Source organism: Ranitomeya variabilis, chromosome 4 (assembly GCF_051348905.1).
Source record: "Ranitomeya variabilis isolate aRanVar5 chromosome 4, aRanVar5.hap1, whole genome shotgun sequence".
Taxonomy (NCBI): domain Eukaryota; kingdom Metazoa; phylum Chordata; class Amphibia; order Anura; family Dendrobatidae; genus Ranitomeya; species Ranitomeya variabilis.
Genome location: NC_135235.1, coordinates 725,673,421 through 725,696,728, shown reverse-complemented (window position 1 = coordinate 725,696,728; position 23,308 = coordinate 725,673,421). Strand labels below are relative to the sequence as shown.

At 46.0% G+C, this 23,308-nt stretch overlaps 2 protein-coding genes across 2 annotated transcripts in view; both read left to right on the top strand.

Annotated features, from left to right (window-relative positions):
• Window positions 1-23,308, top strand: part of LOC143768245 (uncharacterized) — a 524,156-nt gene that overhangs the window by 435,626 nt on the left and 65,222 nt on the right. The window lies entirely within an intron of this gene.
• On the top strand, window positions 11,111-23,047 carry LOC143766699 (gastrula zinc finger protein XlCGF66.1-like). Its single transcript, XM_077254559.1, has 6 exons — window positions 11,111-11,317; window positions 13,842-13,990; window positions 14,120-14,299; window positions 14,373-14,496; window positions 14,580-14,677; window positions 22,930-23,047. The coding sequence occupies exons 2-6, from the start codon at window positions 13,913-13,915 to the stop codon at window positions 22,966-22,968; spliced, it is 519 nt and encodes a 172-aa protein (XP_077110674.1). The 5' UTR covers window positions 11,111-11,317; window positions 13,842-13,912; the 3' UTR covers window positions 22,969-23,047.

The window sequence follows — 23,308 nt, the reverse complement described above, 5'->3', positions numbered from 1 at the left end:
CTCACCTGCGCGTCCCCCAGCGTCTGCTTCCTGACACTGACTGAGCGCCGGCCCTAAAGTGAAAGTGAAAGCACAGCGGTGACGTCACCGCTGTGCTGTTAGGGCCGGAGCTCAGTCAGTGTCAGGAAGCAGACGCTGGGGGACGCGCAGGTGAGTATGTACTGTTTGTTTTTTTTACTTTTACGCTGGTAACCAGGGTAAACATCGGGTTACTAAGCGCGGCCCTGCGCTTAGCAACCCGATGTTTACCCTGGTTACCCGGGGACCTCGGCATCGTTGGTCGCTGGAGAGCGGTCTGTGTGACAGCTCTCCAGCGATCAAACAGCGACGCTGCAGCGATCGGCATCGTTGTCGCTATCGCTGCAGCGTCACTTAATGTGACAGTACCTTAAGAAAATGCCTAAAAGAAATGGGATTCACATACAGAAAAGCTAAACAAAAGCCATCATTAACACCTAAACAGAAAAAAACAAGGTTACAATGGGCTAAGGAAAAGCAATCATGGACTGTGGATGACTGGATGAAAGTCATTTTCAGTGATGAATCGCAAATCTCCATTGGGCAAGTGATGATGCTGGAACTTTTGTTTGGTGCACTTTCAAAGAGATCTATGAAGATGACTGCCTGAAGAGAACATGCAAATTTCCACAGTCATTGATGGCAACAGCAATCAGAGAAAGTTGGAGCCAGATTGATGAAGAGTAGTGTTTGACTCTCATTAAGTCCATACCTCAGAGACTGCAAGCTGCTATAAAAGCCAGAGGTGGTGCAACAAAAAACTAGTGATGTTTTGGAGTTTTTGTTTGTTTTTCATTATTCCATAATTTTTTCCTCAGAATTGAGTGATTCTATAATTTTTTTCCCTATGCTTGGCTAACAAAAGTAACCATTATTGACTATCACATTTTTTGTTTTTGATTTTCTTTAAGTGTTTCTTAAAGCCAGAAAGCTGCCATTTGAAAAGACTTGGGAAATCTTGAAAAACGAGATTCTCAAAGCACAATCGTTAATAATTCTGAAAAGCTGGAAGAATAGGAAGCATTTAAGGAAACCAGGATGGATGAATACAGAACTTAAACATTTTTTTTTCCTTTTTAGCATGTGTTTATCAAATGGAAAGAGGGAGGCATATCTAAAGAAGAATATAATGCTGTCCGCAGAACCTGCAGGGCACGAATCAGATTACTAAAGCTGACAATGAATTAAGGCTTGCAAGAGATGTCAAAAGCAATAAAATAGTATTTGGGGGATATGTCAAAAGTAAAAGAAAAGTCAAGGATGCTATAGGATTTTTACAGGATGGAAATGATAAAATGGTAAGAGAGGATGTTGAGAAGGCCGAACTTTTAAATTCCTATTTTGCATCTGTTTTCTCTCAGAAAGGAAATGTAACATCAACTGATTTTCACTGTCCTATTAAGGGAATAGAAGAATACAGGATATCTATAAACAGAAAGATAGTGAGGAAATACTTAGCTAACATAAATGAATTCAAGTCTCCAGGTCCAGATGAATTGCACCCCAGAGTACTGAAGGAGATAGCAGAAGAAATTTTTGAACCACTCTCCATAATCTTTGAAAATTCTTGGAGAACAGGAGAAGTCCCACAAGACTGGAGAAGAGCAAATGTTGTTCCTATCTTCAAAAAGGGAAAGAAGGTGGACCCAGGGAACTATAGGCCAGTGAGTCTGACTTCTATACCAGGAAACATATTTGAACAAATTATTAACCAACATGTATGTAAGTACCTGGATAAGAATGAAGTGATTAAACAGTCAGCATGGTTTGTAACTAATATGTTATGTCAGACTAACTTAATTTCCTTCTATGACCGAATCACTGACTGGGTCGATCAAAGAAATGCTGTACATATAGTATATCTTGACTTCAGCAAAGTATTTGACAAAGTATCTCACACAATCCTTATTGAAAAAATGACTAAGTATGGACTGGACAAGGCAACTGTTAGGTGGATTTATAACTGGCTTAGTGATCGGACCCAAAGAGTGGTCGCAAATGTCTGTACATCCAGTTGGAAGAATGTCTCAAGAGGGGTACCACAGGGCTCTGTCCTGGGCCCTGTATTGTTCAACATCTTTATCAATGATTTAGTTAAAGGAATTGAGGGTAAACTGATTACATTTGCTGATGACACAAAGCTAGGAGGGATACCTAATACTAGAGAAGAGAGAGAGAGAATTCTAAAAGATATAAATAAACAGGAGCAGTAGGCAGCAACTAACAGAATGGATTTTAACAAGGAAAAATGCAAGTACTACAGCTGGGCAATAAAAATGAAAAAAGCATATACGGAATGGGAGGAATAGGGCTAAGCAACAGCACATGTGAAAAAGGCTTGGGTATACTAATTGATCACAGACTGAACATGAGCCAACAGTGTGATGTAGCAGCAAAAAAAGGGCAAATTCAATTCTGGGATGTATTAACAGAAGCATACAGTCTAGATCACGCAAAGTCATTATTGCCCTCTACTCCTCTTTGGCCAGACCTCACCTGGAATACTGTGTCCTGTTTTGGCCACCACATTTAAAAAAAAACATCAACAAACTGGAGCAAGTTCAGAGAAGAGCGACCAGAATGGTGACCGGTCTGCAAACCATGTCCTATGAGGAACGTTTGCAAGATTTGGGATTGTTTAGCTTGCAAAAAAGAAGACTGAGAGGAGACTTAATAGCTGTCTACAAATATCTCAAGGGCTATCACATTGTAGAAGGATTGTCATGATTCCCTCCAATATGTCACAGATCGGGGGTGTCCTTTGGCAAGCACACGGCTATCACATGTGCAGGGGGGCTTATCTTAGTTATCTCTGCACTGCTACAATGTGATGAAAATACGAACAAGGCTATTGACCTATCAATTTACCGCAGGGGCTTATTTTAGTTATCCCACTGCTGCTATAATATCACGAACTGCAGGGATTTATGTATATCCTGCTTTCCAGTTCTGGTTTGGAACTAGCAGCTCTCCAGCATCCCCCTTACCCTCAGGTCAGTCAGGGAACTACTCCTGGGCTAATTAGTCGCCGGAAGGGCCGCTTCACTGTGGACTGCTAGCAGGCACACTGCAGCAAGGGAATTATAAATGCTCAGTCCACAGCCAGACAATATCTGATAAAACCCGGTTCCATCGCTGCCAGCGGTACCCACCTAGGCCAGAGCACACTTCGCTGCCACCAGCTCAGATTTCTCACAGAGAGGAGTTCAGAGCCAACCCAATTTAGTAGCGTAATTAACTTCAGAGGACTTAGGGTTTTAGAGCAAGGAAAACAAAGCTAGTAGATTTTTTATATTTTATTCCATAAAAGACTAGGCAGTGTTTATAAAAGAAGGTATATAAAGATTTTACAATATGAGACAATTTAAAGTATGTACAGCAATTATAAAAAAAAATTGATTAAAGAAACAAAAAACTCACATTTGCTTACATCATTTCAGCTAACCATGTTGGTAGGTCGAGTCAAAGATCCCAGTGCATCAGGGGATCTTTCTGTAGTGAAATCCCAGGTAAGAAAAAGGCTGGGTTGAGTGCAGTAACTTATACCTGCAGGCTTGTGACATCACTAAAGGGGCTGGTTTGCCTGCGCCCTCCCCTAGCTGCCAGGGTGCACATTTTGGTACGAAAACTTATAAAAATCCTAGATGTGCTTGCGAACCTAGTAGAATCACGGCAAACACATTCCTCATCTTATATCAAAATTAGCTTTCTATTGAATCCAAACGTGATCTAACTATCCCACTCGGTTCAGGCCCCATTGTGAAGCTCTATTAAATCACACTCCGAATATGTATCCAGAATATTCCTGTCATACACTGGCATCGTCGTAAGGCTTATTGACTATCTCTCCCATACACAGCAACCACATGGAGTTAGACAAAGAAATTCCTACGGGAGGGGGGGAAGGAGCAGAGAGGAGTTTCAAGGTCTCATGCTTCTTGTGGACAGAGCCAGCTCTGGGTTAATTGACATTCCAATGGAAGGGGGAAAGAGCGGAGAGGAGTTTCAAGGCTCCCCGCTGGGGTTCAGTTACACAGGCATTATGCCTAGGCAAAGCGAAGGCAGTGGGAAAAGGAAGGGGGGCTGAAAGCAACAGCATGTGTGCTAAGAGTGGAACATGAAAAATCATATGCCACGTTATACATTAACATGACAAAGATCATCTTTATTCTTATTTGTACAAGGAAAGACTAGATGCAATGGGATGAAACTGAATGAGAGGAGACACAGATTAGATATTAGAAAAAACTTTTTGACAGTGATCAATGAGTGGAACACGCTGCCACGAGAGGTGGTGAGTTCTCCTTCAATGGAAGTCTTCAAACAGAGGCTGGACAGACATCTGTCTGCGATGATTTAGTGAATCCTGCTTTGAGCAGGGGGTTGGACCAGATGACCCAGGAGGTCCCTTCCAACTCTACCATTCTATGATTCTAGTTTTGTTCCATGTCTGTGATCTGCTTTTTTCTACAAAATCAAACAACGGAATGAACATCCTCCAAGGTCGGTGATTCCATAATTTTTGCCAGAAGTTTTATACACTGCTGAAAAAAATAAAGGGAACATTATCCTAGATATCACTGAATGAAATATTCCAGTTGTAAATCTGTATTCATTATATATTGTAATGCATTGAGAACCGTAAAATCTAAAAATATTTAATGTAAATCACAACTAATATCCCATGGAGGTCTGGAGTTGGAATGATGCTCAAAATCATAGTGGAAAATCAAATTGCAGGCTGATCCAACTTTATTGGAAATGCCTCAAGCCAAGGAAATGATGCTCAGACGTGTGTGTGGCCTCCACGTGCCTATATGACCTTTCTACAATGCCTAGGCATGCTCCTGATGAGGTGGTGGATGGTCTCCTGAGGGATCTCCTCCCAGACCTGGACTAAAGCATCCGCCAACTCCTGGACAGTCTGTGGTGCAACGTGATGTTGGTGGATGGAGCGAGACATGATGTCGCAGATGTGCTCAATCAGATTCAGGTCTGGGGAACGAACGTGCCAGTCCATAGCTTCAATGCCTTTATCTTGCAGGAACTGCTGACACTCCAGCCACATGAGGTCTAGCATTGTCCTGCATTAGGAGGAACCCAGGGCCAACCGCATCTGCATATGGTCTCACAAGGGGTCTGAGAATCTCATCTCGGTACCTCATGGCAGTCAGGCTACCTCTGGCGAGCACATGAAGGGCTGTGCGGCCCTCCAAAGAAATGCCACCCCACACCATTACTGACCCACTGCCAAACCGGTCATGCAGAAGGATGTTGCAGGCAGCAGATTGCTCTCCACGAGTAATAATTATAGGGAATAACTCAGGAGACTCTTTGCCTGGAACAAGACAACTACAGGACACGTTTTATAAGTGGTAAAGTCTATATTATCCCACGGTGATTCAAACAGGTGCAGAGAGAAACCCATGTCCACAACACTTGGTGTAAATATAAAACGCAGCTTAGCAGTCTATAGGAAACTTCAGAGGAAAATGCAATCACGCAGAAAGTCTATGAAGCACAATTATTCTTGAGGATACTTGACACGAATAAGTCCTTGTTTTAGCCCCAACACAGATAGATATGCTTATAAGGCAGTTCAAATAATATCTTAGCTCAACCAGGGAGGCCTGAGTAATAGTCTCAGGTTTTTCCAGAGCAGCAGCAGCTTACATGTCCACAAAATGCAGATGGAAGTAAACACAAGCAGCAGATGAAGGAGGATTACTGGAAACTGGTGTATGCAGCAGAAACTCAGAGCAGAGTAGCAGGATCTCCACACAGGTTCACAGGAGCAGGTATATAGCCAGGGAGTCAACAAAGTCAGGAGCTGGATGCAAGGCAGAATACTCTAGCACAGACTGAAGGCTGGGGTGGAGTTTTATAGCAGGAAGACACAGTGCACATGAGACCAAAGATGCCATCTTGGAAAAGGGTAGTAATGCACAAAAGGTAAAAAATGTTCAGAGTCCTGACATTACTCCCTCCTTAGAAGTGGCCTCAGGACGATCTTGGACCTGGTTTCTCAGGGAATCTCTGATGAAAACGAGAAATCTTCTGTTGGGCATTTATGTTTTCCACAGGTTCCCAAGAGTCTTCCTCAGGGGGATATGCCTGCCATCTTATCAGATATTGGAGCCGATTCCTGCGAATCCTGGAATCAATAATTTCCTCCACCACAAATTGTTCTTGCCCATCAATCACCACAGTCTGCGGAGGTGGCACAACACGTCCCTGGAAGGTATTAGGAGATACAGGCTTTAGTAAAGATACATGAAAAGCTGGGTGTACCTTCATAGTCCTAGGCAGCTTCAACCGGCAGGCCACAGAGCTCACAATACCGTTGATCTTGAAAGGGTCAATGAATTTCTGTCTAAGTTTTTGTGAAGGAATGTTTAACTTCAGATTCTTAGTTGTTAACCACACGGAATCTCCTACCTTGAACATGGGTGCAGGTTTACGGAATCTATCAGCCAATCTCTTATAACCTTCTTGAGCTGTGGTCAGGGATTCCTTCAGAACCTCCAGATTTTGTCTCATCGCAGTCAGCCTTTCCTCCACTGCCGGAACCGGAGAATTAATTGGAGACCTAGTTAAAATACACGGATGATAACCCAGATTGGCAAAGAAAGATGTAAATTTAGTGGAGGCGCTCTGAGAATTATTATATGAAAATTCAGCTAACGGCAGCAACTCCAACCAATCATCCTGGAGATGGCTCTCATAGCATCTTAGATATTGTTCCAGCGTCTGGTTGGTACGCTCAGTCTGACCATTTGTCTGGGGATGGTAAGCGGAAGAGAGACAGACATTAATATTGAGTGCAGAGCAAAACCCCTTCCAGAATCTTGAAGTGAACTGTACTCCACGGTCAGAGATGATCTCATCCGGAACCCCATGCAACCGAAAGACATTCTGTATAACCAAGTTCACTGTATCTTTAGCTGAGGGGAGGCCGGTGCACGGAACAAAATTAGCAGCTTTAGTCAGGCGATCAACTACCACCATGATTGTATTCATGCCCCCCGATGTAGGCAGCTCCACAATAAAGTCCATTGATATAGACCCCCATGGGCGGGACGGAACAGGTAATGGTTGTAGAAGACCCGTAGGTGTCACATGAGGAGTCTTGTAACGGGCACATACCTCGCAAGAGAGAACATAGTCCTTGGCATCCTTCAGGCAAGTTGGCCACCAGAAGAATCAGCTCAGGAACTCTTGTGTCTTCTGTACCCCCCTGTGACCAGCCAACTTGGAGTCATGTACTAACTTGAGGATCTGCAGACGGACGACCTCAGGGACGTAGATACGTCGATCTCTGAACCACAAAGACAAGATTAATATCCACAGGTGGGTTGGCCAGAAATACATCACTGTCATAGGTCTCCCTGCACTCCTTCCACAAGTCCTGATCGTGGATAACTCCGATGAAATTGGCATCAGATAGAATGGTCTTGGACGGGGCTCCAGGTACGGAATCCGCGGTGACCAGAAAAATGCACACAGGAAAATTGCACACAGGAAAATTGCCCACATGAAAAATGCACACAGGAAAAATGCACACAGGAAAATTCCCCACATGGAAAATTCCCCACATGGAAAATTCCTTACACGGAAAATTCCCCACATGGAAAATTCCCCACAAGGAAAATTCCCCACACAGAAAATTCCCCACACGGAAAATTCCCCACATGGAAAATTGTCAATTACAGCATCACAAAAGTTTCAGATCTATGATATTTCAGGTGCAAGGTGAGGATGTTCACATAATATGTGATCAACTTGTGATTTACAGTTGACCTAGTGCAAAACTGCAAAAATGATGATCTGTGATTTGCAGCAGTCTGTCATTCTCAGCACTAGATAGATCTAGTCTGCTCTCTTCTCTCACTGATTCTGCCTTACTCCTCCCACCAGCCCGAAACAGCAGCACATGCAGAACCAGCAGCAGTGGGATCCAGAGGAGCCATCACTGCTATCAGTACACACAAAAGAATCACTGCTGCTGGCAGAGATATTTGGTCCTGGAAGCCCAGAAGGCACCGCAGAAAGGTGAGATTCTGTCACTTGTACCACTTTGTGTTCTTGCTGAGAATGTATGATGTGCTTTTGCAGTGGAGTCCGATGGGCCCCAGTGCGAAATTTGACCCTTCGCCCCCCCACACACACACACATTGGTCAGATGTATGGGCCCCTGTAGTGTTATAAATTCTATAAACACGTATGAATTGCCCCCCTCCCCCTTCATTATGTAGTAATGTCCCCCATACTGGTATATATGCCCATCATCCTGGTGAATATGTCCTAATGCTGGTGATTTACAGTACAATGTAAATCAATGTGAAAAAAAAAAGCTGTGCACATGGTGCAGAAAAATCTGCGCAGAAATGCTGCAGATTTCAAAGAAGTGCATGTCACTTCTTTTGTGCGTTTCTGCAGCGTTTCTGCACCCCTCCATTAATAGAAATCTGCAGTGGTAAAATCTGCACAAAAAAACGCATAAAAAACACACTAAAAACGCATAAAAAACGCACCTGTGGATTCTGCCAGGAGATGCAGATTTAGTGCAGAAAATTCTGCACCACATTTCCTACGTGTGCACATAGCCTAGGATTGGGGACCACGTAAACCAGGATAGGGACATATATACCAGAAAGGGGGCATAAATACCAGGATGGAGATCATGTGGACCATACATACTACCGTGTTTCCCCAATAGTAAGACAGCGTCCTACATTCTTTTATCACTCAAAAGTCCCACTATGTCTTACTTTCGGGGGGGTGTCTTACATTGGAAAAAAAACCTGTGTGGTCGCTGGAGAGCTGTCACACAGACAGCTCTCCAGCGACCAACTATGCGAAGTCCCCTGGTAACCAGGGTAAACATCGGGTTACTAAGCGCAGGGCCGCACTTAGTAACCTGATGTTTACCCTGGTTACCAGTGTAAATGTAAAAAAAAAAAAAAAAAGTGAGGTGTCATATCTTGTTTTTTCCAGAGGTGATTTTGGAGTTTTTGGGCTGTCGGGACAGAATACAGTGGCTCTTCCTTTGCCTTTTGGTGTTTTTAATCCTTCAGAAAGATACTGTTGACTTCCATCTCCAAGTTCTAATCGTCGCTTCGCCGGAGGGTGCCCCAGTGCAGGCTGCAGTAGGCCGGCTCTGGCGGCGGGTCCATGCGGGGTGGAGTAGATGAAGCTGGCCGCTGCTTGCTGCTCCGAAGCGCACAGTCCGTGCGGGGGATGGTGCACCGGGCCGGGGGAGGACAGGACATGCAGGTATCCGCCGCCTCCTGCGCCAACCACAGCGCCGCCCCCGGCCACAAACCCCCCGGAGAAGCTGGAGCATTTGTCGGGGAGCAGCAGCTGGTCGTGCCCGAGGTGGCTTCCCTTTCTCATAGTACAGAGCCGCCGCCTTCTCCGCTCTCCTCTTTGTGGCCCCAGTAATCCGAGCTGGGGACCGTGCACACACAGCCGTACAATCCGCCTCCCCCGGTGCTCGATAGCCCTCCGACGAGCTCACCTCAGCACCGAGGGGACCTGCTCTAACTGCAGCCCCGGCTATTTGTAGGGTGCAGGCCGGGCAGTGCGGATTACTGGGGCCACAAGGAGGAGAGCGGAGAAGGCAGAATGACGGGCAGAATTCAGTGAGTAGGGCTGGATTCTGTTCATCGTATGTTATCAGTAGATGTGCGAGAGACGAGAGGCCGACGTCCGCAGTGTTACCGTGTGTGTCTGAGGTCAGTTATACGGGGGGATAGAGAGCCTGGGGGTATATACAGTGTACACAGAGGGGTCTGTGAGTGAAGCTGGGGGTATACGGGTGTATACAGATTACACAGGGGGGTCTGTGACCAAAGCTGGGGGTTTACGGGTGTATACAGTGTACACAGAGGGGTCTGTGTCCGAAGCTGAGGGTATACGGTGTATACAGTGTACACAGAGGGGTCTCCGACCGAAGCTGGGGGTATACGGGTGTATACAGTGTACACAGAGGGGTCTGAGACCAAAGCTGGGGTATACAGGTGTATACAGTGTACACAGAAGGGTCTGCTACAGAAGCTGGGGGTATACGGGTGTATAGAGCGTACACTGAGGGTTCTGTGACCGAAGCTGGGGGTATACAGGTGTATACAGTGTACACAGAGGGGTCTGTGACTGAAGCTGGGGGTATACAGGTGTATACAGTGTACACAGAGGGGGTCTGTGACTGAAGCTGGGGGTATACGGGTGTATACAGTGTACACAGAAGGGTCTGTGACCGAAGCTGAGGGTATACAGGTGTATACAGTGTACACAGAGGGGGTCTGTGACTGAAGCTGGGGGTATACGGGTGTATACAGTGTACACTGGGGGGGTCTGCGACCAAAGCTGGGGGTATACGGGTGTATACAGTGTACACAGAGGGGTCTGCGACTGAGGCTGGGGGTATACAGTTGGTCAGTACACAGGACCCCATACAAATAGGGCTCCGCTCAGTACACGCCTGGATCTGCTCCGTACACACACGGCTCCACTCCGTCCACCTCGTACACACACGGCTCCGCTCCATCCACCTCGTACTCACACGGCTCCGCTCCAGACACCTCGTACACACACAGCTCTGCTCCGTACACCTCGTACAGACACGGCTCTGCTCCGTACACCTCGTACACACACGGCTCCGCTCCGTACACCTCGTACACACACGGCTCTGCTCCGTACACCTCGTACACACACGGGTCCGCTCCGTACACCTCGTACACACACGGGTCCGCTCCGTACACCTCGTACACACACGGCTCCGCTCCGTACACCTCGTACACACACGGCTCCGCTCCGTACACCTTGTACACACACGGCTCCGCTCCGTACACCTCGTACACACACGGCTCCGCTCCGTACACCTCGTACACACACGGCTCCGCTCCGTACACCTCGTACACACACGACTCTGCTACATCCACACTGTAAACCCCTCCTGACCCCACACATAAACTTCCCCTCATCCAGCACCATGACAACCAGCACAGCAGAGTCCTGCATACACTGAGGCCCCTGATCATGTGACCCCTGACTCCTCCCCTCCTGTGACCTCATCACAGGTCCTGTGCGCACAGAGCAGCCGTAGAAATCTCAGGCCACGGTGGTCTCCCCCAACTTCTGCTCTTTCTCCTTCTTTTCTTGCAGGGGCCGCAGTGGATTTCATCCTGGATCCATAGAGCCGAGTAGAGGAGCGATGTTCCTTCAGTCTGAGGGGAATTGATGGTGAGATTTGTCCAGCGGCCACTGTACCGAGTAAATCCCCCCAGGACTGTAGCAGGTAAAGACCCCAATATCCACCGGTGTCCCTTCTAATGGGGGAAAGTACCAAAGAAAACCATCCTATCCGGAGAAATAAACCCCGTACATGGAGACATCGGCCTCAGATATCTCCGGTCTTGTTCTTACCGACAATCTCCTATATAAGGCTGAATGTGTGTATGTGTGTGTATGTATGTGTGTATGTCCGGGATTGGCATCTGAACCGTCGCAGCTACAGCCACAAAATTTTGCACAGTCACACGTCTGGACCCCGAGAGCGTCATAGGCTATGTTGTGAGGTGAAATTTTAACCCCGCGCGTTCCAATTCACCAAACAATTTTGCCCCTATCTACATAATGGGGAAAAAGTGAAAGGAAAAGTGTTGGAGGCAAATTAACAGCTGCCAGATGTGAACAAGGGGGACTTAAAGAGTGAGAGCGATGGCGCCAAAGAGTATATACTGTACAGTTGCTAAGGTGGGGCCCCGACATGGGATACTCACCACACACGGGGATATGAACACACACACAAAATGCGCCACACACTATCACGTGCTCGAACACATATACCACCCTCAGCGCACATTTCACCACACATACACCAACCTCGCCACATAAAAGTTGAAACACAAAAGTCGCCGCTCAAAACTCGCCACGCGCAAAACTCTCCACATGCAAAACTCGCCACACGTGCAAAACTCACCTCATGGAAAACTCGCCACACGCAAAACTTGCACACGCGGAAAAATTGCCACATGCACAAAAGTTGCAACACATGCAAAAGTTGCCTCACACAAAACTTGCACATACTCAAAAGGCACCACACATAAAACTCGTCACGCGCAAAACTCGCCATGCGCAAAACTTGCTGCACACAACTTGCTATACTAACCTGTCACATGCAACTCGACACACAAAAAGTTGCTACGCGCATGTCGCCACACAAAAGTCGCTACATGCATGTCGCCACACGCAACTCAACACACACAACTTGACACACGAAACTCGCCCTAAAACACACACAAGTCTGGTATTATCCTTCAAAAATAAAAATCTGATTAATAAGCAGACAAACTACAAGAGCAACAAATGTACCATATAGGAATCCGGCAGCTGTCAGTCACATGACCAGTCTACTATGCGTATGTGTGAGCTAATATATACTGCCAGGGGGTGGGCTTACTGTTGGCTGGGGATTTATCAGGCTGCCAATTTAGCTTACAAATATTGAGGTAAAAATACTGACCAAATAACGTGTGAACGAGGTCTCATACAGGAGGAGATGACATACAGATATATACTATATACAGGAGGAGATGACACACAGGTATATACTATTTACAGGGGAGATGACACACAGGTATATACTATATACAGGGGAGATGACACAGATATATACTATATACAGGAGGAGATGACACACAGGTATATACTATATACAGGAGGAGATGACACACAGATATATACTATATACAGGAGAGATGACACACAGGTATATACTATATACAGGAGGAGATTACACACAGGTATATACTATATACAGGAGGAGATGACACACAGATATATACTATATACAGGAGAGATGACACACAGGTATATACTATATAGAGGAGGAAATGACATACAGGTACATACTACATACAGCAGGAGAGGACATACAGGTATATACCATATACAGGAGGAGATGACACACAGGTATATACTATATACAGGAGGAGAGGACACACAGGTATATACTATATACAGGAGATGACATACAGGTGTATACTATATATAAGGGAGATGACAAACATGTATATACTGAGGTGAAAATGAGAGGTGTGAGGTGAAAATGAAAAGGTGTGAGTGCAAAATGAGAGGAGTGAGGGAAAATAGTGGAGTGATCGGAAAATGACAGATGTGAGGTCGAAATGACAAGTGTTAGGAGGGAATGAGAGGAGTGAGGGGGAAAATGAGAGGTGTGAGGGGAAAATAAGAGAAGTGAGGTGCTATAACTAACCACAGATATTTACTATGCCCGGGCAACGCAGGGCTCTTCAGCTAGTCTCTTATAAAAGCCTCAAACTTCTGTGTGTGACTCAGAGCTGAGATCTAACGTGATAGAAGATTCCAGTGCGGGGAAGACGGGAAACCTCCATATAGAGGCCGGTGGGGATGGAGTCAGTGACCGACTCTGGACAGATCTGTTCCTAGAGCCGTAGTAGTAGATGAAGATGTCGTCCTCATCATGAAGTCGTTATTTCTCCTGTCACGTGTAATGAATATCTCCTGCAGTATTACTAATGCCGATTCCAGGGTCGGGAAATGAGACGAGAATTAGCGTTATGGAAGATGAGTCTATGAGGAACGTATTCAGCTGCCGACTCCGAGGGAGAAACTGCTTGTTGTCTGTGGCCTAAATATATAGGGTTTATTAGTAGATGGAAAGAAGGAAACTAAATACTGTAAAATAATAAATCTCTTATGTTTCCCTTATTATCTCCAGTAATTGTATTATTACACAGGATTCTTATGATGTTACATCGGCTCATCTTCTCATTCAGGTCTCTACAATATCGGAGCCTCTCAGTGAAGATCTTCTATATAAGAGAATTTCCTGATTTACCCATCAAGGATGGATATGGACAGAGACAAGATGGTGGAGAGGATATTACACCTCACCCTGGAGATCCTCTTCCGGCTTACTGGAGAGGTGAGAGATTCTGATGGCGTCACATTACATCATTCTTATCTATGGGATTAACAGATGGACAGAACTGGAGAGGTGAGGACTCTGGAAATGTCTGTAGTGAGATTTATTAATGTGTCTCTCCATAACCAGGATTACACAGTAGTGAAGAAGACCTCTAGTGAGCGCTGTCAGGACCCTGTGTCTGAGGGATGGGGAAGACCCCTGAGCCCAATCACGGGGCCTCCACCTCACCCCCTGATACATGAGGACATCAATGACCAGAAGATCCTAGAACTCACCTACAAGATGATTGAGCTGCTGACTGGAGAGGTGACACTGCTGGAACATTATACAGTAACGCTATGAAGGGATCGGGGGATGATGGTATCATTGTATGTGTCAGGTTCCTATAAGGTATCAGGATGTCTCCGTCTATTTCTCCATGGAGGAGTGGGAGTATTTAGAAGGACACAGAGATCTGTACAAGGACATCATGATGGAGGTTCCCCAGCCCCTCACATCACCAGGTAATAGACAGGACTAAATACACACAGCCTATAATTATCTGTATGTAAAGAATGAATTCAGTCCCTGTATGTGTTTCCTCCAGATCTATCCAGTAAGAGGACAACACCAGAGAGATGTCCCCATCCTCTTCTTCCACAGGACTGTAACCAAGAAGATCCCAATGTTCCTCAGGATCATCAGGTAGATGGAGAGAAGGTGTCATGAGATCTCCCTTAGGCGACTTTCACACTTCCGTTTATTTCCGATCCTGGAAAAACCGATACCTGAGATATCAGTGTCCGTGTCTGTAATACTTGCGGCACACGTGTAGCAACCGTGTACCGCCTCAGTACCACACAGACGGCCGCCTGGGAAGAAGCGCTACTGTAAGTGCTATTCCCCGGTGGCGGGTGCTGAAGACGGCTCTCATCGTTCTCCCCTGCTCTGCCGGCTATCGTCAGGAGCAGAAGAGAATGATGAGTTATATTAAAGTCTGAACGATGACAGCAGGTGGGGGCTTTTGGGACTCTTACTCCCATCATCCGACTCTTGCTGCCGCTAATAACAGTGACAGCAGGAGCGGATGATCGGGGTATTCCTCAGCTGCCACTTGCGATATAATTAAATAAATTAATGAAAATCCCAGTGTGGGTTCCCGCCTATTTTCTTGAACCAACCAGGCAAAACTCACAGCTGGGGGCTGCAACCCTCAGCTGTCAGCTTCAGCAAGGCTGGTTATCAAGAATAGAGGGTGTGAAGATCTGAGGTTGTGGGTTATAAAAATCACCTAGGCAGGTTAACGATGCAACTAATTTTTTTTATTCCATACATCCTTGGTTGTACAACAAATCCAGGTGGGTGACCAACATACAATGTCGTCAGTCCACAAGTTCCCAATCTGAGATCGGTAGTTCCACTGGCTCCATACCAGGCGATGCCCACTGTCTCCCAACTTTTGGTTGGCCCACAGATTTTGTATCTCCAGCTGCTATAGTGTGCAGTCACAGCCTATGTTCCTCCAGACGATGGCTATCCCGACCGTAGCTCATGGATACCCCTCCAGCCAACAATCTCCAAAGCTCCATAGATCATCCATCCATTCCAGCTTGGATCCTCTTCCATCGAAATCCCTCCAACAACTGCCTGATTCAACCCTATATCTTTTTCTCCCGCACCTTAAAAATTTTCCTTTAGCTCACAGAACAAGGCATATTCCATCAGCTGGGACTGTATGTGAGACCTCCCGTGGTGATGGCTCCCCTGAGTCTATTATCCCCAACCACACAATAGGCCTAGGTTTGGGAGTACAATGGAAGCGAGGCCTTGATACAAATGAGATTGATAGTCTGGCCTTAAGCCCCCGTCTCACTTAGCGAGGTCGCTAGCGAGATCGCTGCTGAGTCACAAGTTTTGTGACGCAACAGCGACCTCAGTTGCGATCTCGCTATGTGTGACACGTAGCAGCGATCAGGCCCCTGCTGTGAGATCGCTGGTCGTGTCGGAATGGCCTGGACCTTTTTTTGATCGTTGAGGTCCCGCTGGGTAGCACACATCGCTGTGTTTGACACCTTACCAACGACCTCGTTGACGACTCAGTCACACAGGACGTCCCTCATCGAGGTCTGAATCGTCATAATAGCTGCCATGTGACAGGGTCACAACGACATCGTTGTACAGGTCGCTACAGGTCGCCGCATCGCTGCTGCGTCGTTGGGAAGATCTCACTGTTTGACATCTCACCAGCGACCACATAGCGACGCAGCAACGATCCCTGACAGGTCGTATCGTTGTCGGGATCGCTTTAGCGTCGCTAAGTGTGACGGGGCCTTTAGGTTCACATAAACTCTAGCCTGCTCGTCTTCCTCTGCTAACTGCCACTGAATAGAAACATTGATTCCTGAGCATGAACTGCTGAGCAAGAAAATCACTAATAAAACAGCAAGAAAATCACTAATAAAACACATCAAGCAAATTAACTATTAAAGTACAATGATATTGATGTCACCGGTGCTCCGTGCTGGAAAAAATCTTTATGTCTTAGAGCTGTGGACTCCGCTCCACGTCCATTTGTCCTATAGTCTTCAGTAAGCGGCCATATCCTCACACTGGGGTCCCCATGCTATGTTTGTTTTTAAATACTTTAATATATAATTGTAAAAAACGGCATGGGGTACCTCGCATCTTTGGCAACCTACCTCGCTAAAGCTCACAGATTGGGGCTGGTATTCTCATACTGGTAAGGGGTAATTGCTTTTGGCCCCCCTCCAGCCTAAAAACAGCAGGCCACAGCTGCCCAGAAAAGGCGCATCTATTAGATGCGCCAATTCTGGTGCTTTGCCCGGGTCTTCCCACTTGCCCTGTAGCGGTGGCAATTGGGGTTAATATTTGTGGGGTTGATGTCACCTTTATATTGTCAGGTGACATCAAGCCCATGGCTTAGTAATGGAGAAGTGTCTATAAGACACCTATCCATTACTAATCCTATACAGTACAGTATGTAAATAAAGACACAGCTAGAATAAAATCCTTTAATTGAAAAATGACAGATTCCTTTATTAATCTCTCATGCATGAGGAGACCAACGCAAAAACATCCCTGAGGGTCGGCTCATCTTCCTGTATCAAATCTTCAGGTCCCCCTTTTGCCCCCGCCATGCTGCTTTTCCCCTTCTGTACCTCATGCTTTGCAGCCAGGACCGCATCCTCCTCCATACCCGCTCCGGTTCCTTTCTCTGCCCCCTCCGCAGCATCCACTCTGGCATACTGCTGAAGCTTCGCCGCCACCTCCATACACCTCTGACACGCGGCATTCTCCTTGTCAGCATCTTCTCTGGCATCAGCGCCATATTGGCTGGCTCCTGCATCGCCAGCACCCGCGTCCTTATGCTGCCGCCTGGTCATTGCCTCCAATGCCGGGTCCACCGCTCAGCACCGCTTTGCTCCCCTGACCGTCAGCCAGCCGGTATGTGGCAGAAAAGTCCGGTCAGCAGCGTCTGCACAGGATAATTACCCCCTTAGCAGCGGGAGCGCTCTTCTATGCGTCCGCTCACATGGCCAGCTAGGACGCCCCCTCCTTTATTAATCTCAATTAAACCATAGTTACTGCATCGTCTAAGTCCACCGAAGCCCTCGATCTATAATAAAAGTAAAATGAAAAAACAACAATATACCATACCTGTCCCTCGTTCTGTGCCACGCTGTAATCGATGTCTGGGGGGCTAAATAGTTTGCAAGCTGGACGGTGCTAAGATGCGACCATCCAGGCTGAAAACCACTGGTGAATGAGCTGCTGCGAGCGCAGCCTCAGTGACAAGCGGTGAAATCATCACTAGCATTTTCCCACGGTACTGAGGTCACCACAGTTCAGCCCGGCCTCGATGTCACCGATGGTAAATGATGCTGCGCTTTCATCAGCTCATTCACCAGTGCTTCTCAGCCTGGACGGTCGCATCTTGGCACTGTCAAGGTTGAAAACTAATTATCCCCCAGACATGGATTACGGCGTGGAACAGAATGACAGACCGTTATGGTATATTGTTTTGTTATTTTATTTTTATTACAGGAGATCGAGGGCTTCGGTGGAATTAGGCGAGGTCGTAAGTATGGTTTAATTGAGAAAAGTAAAGGAGTCTGTCATTTTTTTAATTAAAGGACTTTATTCTGGCTGTCTTTATCTACCATATAACTATAGGATTCGTAATGGAGAGATGTCTAAGACACTTCTCAATTACTATGCTGTGGGCTTGATGTCACCTGACAATACAAAGATGAAATCAACCCCTCAAATATTAACCCCACTTGCCACTGCTACAGGGCAAGTGGGAAGAGTCGGACAAAGCGCAAAAATTGACACATCTAATAGATGCACCTTTTCTAGGCAGCTGCAGGCTGCTGTTTTTAGGCTGGGGGGGTCAATATCCATGACCCCTTACTAGCCTGAGAAAACCAGCCCCAAGCTGTGAGCTTTAGCAAGGCTGGTTGTCAAAAATGGAGGGGACCCCACACCATTTTTTTAAATTATAGATTTAAATAATTTAAAAAAAATACCCCTCTATTCTTGATAGCCAACCTTGCTGAAGCTGACAGCTGAGGGTTGCAGCCCCCAGCTGTGAGATTTTCCTGGTTGGTTCAAGAAAATAGAGGGGGACCCACACCGGGGTTTTCATTCATTTATTTCGATATATTGCAGGCGGCAGGTGATGAATACCCTGATCATCCGCTCCTGCTGTCACTGTTATTAGCAGCGCTGACCGCCAGCAGAGCAGGGGAGAATGATGAGAGCCGTCTTCAGCACCTGCCGCCGGTAAACAGCGCTTACTGTAGCTCTTCTTCTCTGATGCGTGTCGCACGGAGGACATCAATGTGTGTTCTCCATGTGCACGTGTGCAGTACGTTTTGCCGTCCGTGTTGACGGTAAAAAACGGGCATGACTACGTGCGGAACACGCGGTCCATGAAAACACACTGACGTGCACAGACCCATTCATTTGAATGGGTGTACATGTGTACATGTCTCCGGTACGTGTGAAAACTGTCACCTCACGTACCTGAGACATGAACGTGTGAAAGAGGTTTTATGATGTTGTGGTAGTTCACTCACGTGGTGGCACACTCAGGTAGGAAAAGTGGGAACACCGTCTCTTTAAATCATCGTTGATGTATTGTAAGGCAGCATAAACCAACTTGTGGGGAAAACAAACTCAGCCTTCTTGGCTAAAACAAGAACAAAACGATAAAAGAAAACAAAATGCAGCAGCACAGTCCGTATGTTGTGGGTGGCCCCCCGCTCTGGAGCAGGACAGGTTCAGTCTGTTCTCGACGAGCCACAAAGCCTCTGGAGTCCTCTCTCCAGGCTAGCTGAACCCAGACTGCCTGTAGAGCTCGGTTATGTCACCCCAAGCCTGTAACTTCCCCATCATGTGATTGATCACATGATCATGACCTCATGCAGGTCCTGGCAAGTCTGCCATGGGAGATAAAGTGGACCTTCTCCCACCCGCTCTGTGAAGGTCCACATAAAACACGTAGTGTGCTGGAGAACAATGCTCTGGTTTCACACTACTGATGCCGTTAAGCGCAGTGACACATATCTCCCCTCTGTAGAAAAAGAAGCCGCATCCGTTCCAGGTGAAAGATGTATCAGGAAAAAGTCTTTATTCTGCCATCATATAATACAACGTTTCGGCCACATGGCCTTTGTCAAGCATACAAACATAGTCTACATGGCCACCTTAAATAGTGTGGAGCCAAAACCAGCACCAATCACCAGCAAGGGGCGGCCTTTATTTTATAATGTCGAAAAATAAAAAATACATAGATCACGCCATTTCATCTTAAAATATGTACAATATAAAAGTGCCACATTCACATAATACCCCAAATCATATACAAAACACAGGGAGTGCTGTAATCCTACCGCAATCATCTGATTGCCATGGTAACCCTCCACCAATGAACCATTCTGTCGTCAATAGTGGTCATCTCCTCCAATCAGCAAAGATCTTCTTGTCTGTGCTTCAGCCGACAACGGCCAATCAACCCAGGTCTAACAACATAAATCCACAGAAGCCAGCCCAAGACCGACCGAAAACACGCGCAGGGCACGTCACATGCAAGCGGTCACATGACCGCAGCACAGACGCACCCTACAGCGCACGCAGGGCACGTCACCTGCATGCGGTCACATGACCGCAGCACAGACGCAACCCACAACGCACGCACCAGCCGAGCAGGGCCGTTGGTCACTCACAGCAGCGTAAGGCCCCGATGTGACCACGTGAAAGAAAGGGAGGAGCCAAGGCAGAGCATCACCCCGACCACACCCCCCATCACATGACACAGCAAACCCACGCCCGCATAGAGGACCGAGGCTCAGCCAACTCCATGGCAACTAACGTATCTATGGGTATACAAACATATAAGCTTAACCTGTGCACACGATTTGGCACACAGGGGGAAGAAGAAGGGAAATGGTAGCAACTCCAAATATGTAAAGAAATCAATCCAATGACTTCTAAATCTCCCTGGATGACAAATCCAAAGTGCACTGTAAAAGAAAAAGAAAAAAGAAGAAAAAAAGAAAAAGTATTAATTTAAGACACTTAAAAACAATTATACGGAATCAAACGCCATCTATATTCAGAAGAGTCAGGAGATACATAATTGTAGATTATATTCAATATTTAACCCTTTCGGTTGCAAAGTTTCCAATATAGATATCCATCTCAACCTTTTTTGTTTCAATTGCTGTACCCTATTACCTCCCCTTCTCAATACAGGGACCCCATCGATCACTCTAAATCTGAGTTGATTGACAGAGTGTCTGCATGCATCAAAATGTTTAGGGACTGGTAGTTCAAGCAATTTGGTCCTGATGGTGCTCTTATGTTTGCTTATACGTGCTCTGATCTCCATAGAAGTTTCCCCTACATACATAAGTCCACAGGGACATACTGTCACATAGATAACGAAACTCGAAGAGCATGTATAGCGTTCTCTTATCAAGAATTTTTTTCCGGTCTGAGGGTGATAAAAACCATCCCCCTTTAACATATTACTACAGCACGCACAATTGAGACAAGGAAAGTTGCCCATCCTAGGTGGACAAAGAGTCCGTTGGAGGACAACCTTCTTTGTGCCCACATCCGACCTTACCAGTTTATCCTTCAGGTTACGCCCCCGCCTATAAGACAAAATAGGACGTGAGTGAAAATCCTGAATTTGCGTCAAACTCTTGTTCAAAAAACCCCAATGTTTATTCAAAATGTTCGCAATTCCACTACTCGCTGGACAATATGTAGAGACAAAAGGGACACGTCTTTCTTTAACCCTATTTCTCTGAGTTTGTAGTTCCCCATCCGTTAATTTAGTCACTTGATTTTTCTGGCTCATAACCCTCTTTCTAGGGTAACCCCTCGAAATAAATTTATTGCACATTTCGTCTAGCCTGACATCACACAAATTTTCATCAGAGACAATCCGTCGTACCCGTAGCAGCTGATTCCAAGGAAGCGAGTCCATCATCCTCCTTGTGTCGGGGTCGTCACGACAATACCCTTCCTTCACCAGTCATTCCAAATTAGTCTATGAGCATTGGTACCGGGTAAGAATGAGTCAGACAAAGAGCTGGTTCAATCTCAGTGCATGTTCGTGTTTCTGCAAGTATCAGCAACGATCACAGCAACTGAACCTTTATTTCCGGATACGCAATACTATATTGTGTATTAGGGAAAGGAATACAGTAGGCGGGGTTTAAGCAGTATATGTCTAGTATTCGGTCTTTCTGATTAGTCCTGACGTCATCTGGTGGATCCTCCTCTCTTCACATTTCTCAAGTTTCGATTTCAGTAGAAACGATACTTAGCTTCTCAGAAACGAAAGTAGGGCATAGGTGAATACTAGCAGCCATTTTAAATACAATTATATTTGCATCAGCAAGCATAGGGGAAAACTTATTGTTTCACAGCATAAGATTATGAAAGTACAAAAAGTGTATAAAGATATATATTTTCACCCTGACAATCCCCCCCCTAAACACTAAGTTTTTCCCTAACCAGAAAAAGGAAAGAAAGATCCTTCGAGACTGTCCATGTGATGGGGAAAGGGGAGGTGGATTTCTTCATCCAGACACCTCAGAAGCTCTCCCCTTGCGAGAGGCCTCCAGGCGGCTGAACCCTTCACTAGCCTCACATGGAGTTCTCCCACTGTCCCTAAACTAAGTCTCTTAGCGTCATCTGAGAATAGGGAGTTTTGTCTAATTTCTTGAGGGGGACGTACTTAGGGATTTCCCCTGGATCAGTACCATCGTACTCTGGTGGGTCTACTTCTTGATTGAGGAAGGTGCCAGTCGGAATTGCCTTGGCAATAACCTTTTTATACAAGGGAATAACACAACAGAGAATTATCGATCCAACTATAAGGAGGGCAATCAGTACCAGACAAGCTTGTTGAAGGAATCCCTTGAGCCCACCCAACCAGCCGGAAAAGAAAGGTGTGTCTACTCCAGCATTAGTTTTCAATTCTGCTGCTAACCCAGTTATCTTTTTAAAGGCTATCATGGTTTTTCCATTCACTCCAGAGTTCTGAGGGATATAGGTACAACATTCTTCTCCTATCATCCCACAAACTCCTCCTTTCTCAGCTAAGATCATATCAAGGGCTAGTCAGTTTTGGAGGGTCATTCTTGTGTTGGGGCCCAATTCCTCAACTATACCCTGAAAGGCATCACGGCTATAATTGACAAATCTTTGTTCATTGTAATATATGTAATTCATCCAATCAACATTTTTATTAATCTGCACCTGTGGAATCAAAGAAGCAAAGCCAGCATAGATCTGGTTCTGGGCTTTAAACTGGTCAGGCACCCCCCTTGGCACTCCTATAGCATCAATATATACTAGTGGATCTTCTTCATAACTCATGTGGAGCTGATCAAGGCTTCTCCTCTTTCTGGTAGGTTCATCAGGTACCTCTGGATCCCAAGGTAAAATCTTGAGCTGCATAGCTAGTTTAACAAGGGTGCATTGGCCTGTCCAGGCATTAGGCAACCTAGGACGGAGCTTACCATCTCCACATAACCAATTAATATCGTACATATATTGTGTATGTTTAATTAGAAAATCAGTATCTAGAGAACTGTTCTTTTTGCAGAAACCTGTCTCGAAGATCCCTACTGGTGTACCTGTGGTGTCGTGGGAATTATAGCAGGTGTAATTGTCAGCTAATACGGTTACTTCTCCTGGGACCTTTAGTTTGGGTTCCTCATGAATTAGTGGGACATAATCTGGGCAATCAGTGGACTTCAAACCTTTCAACAGATTCATAACACAGGCAGT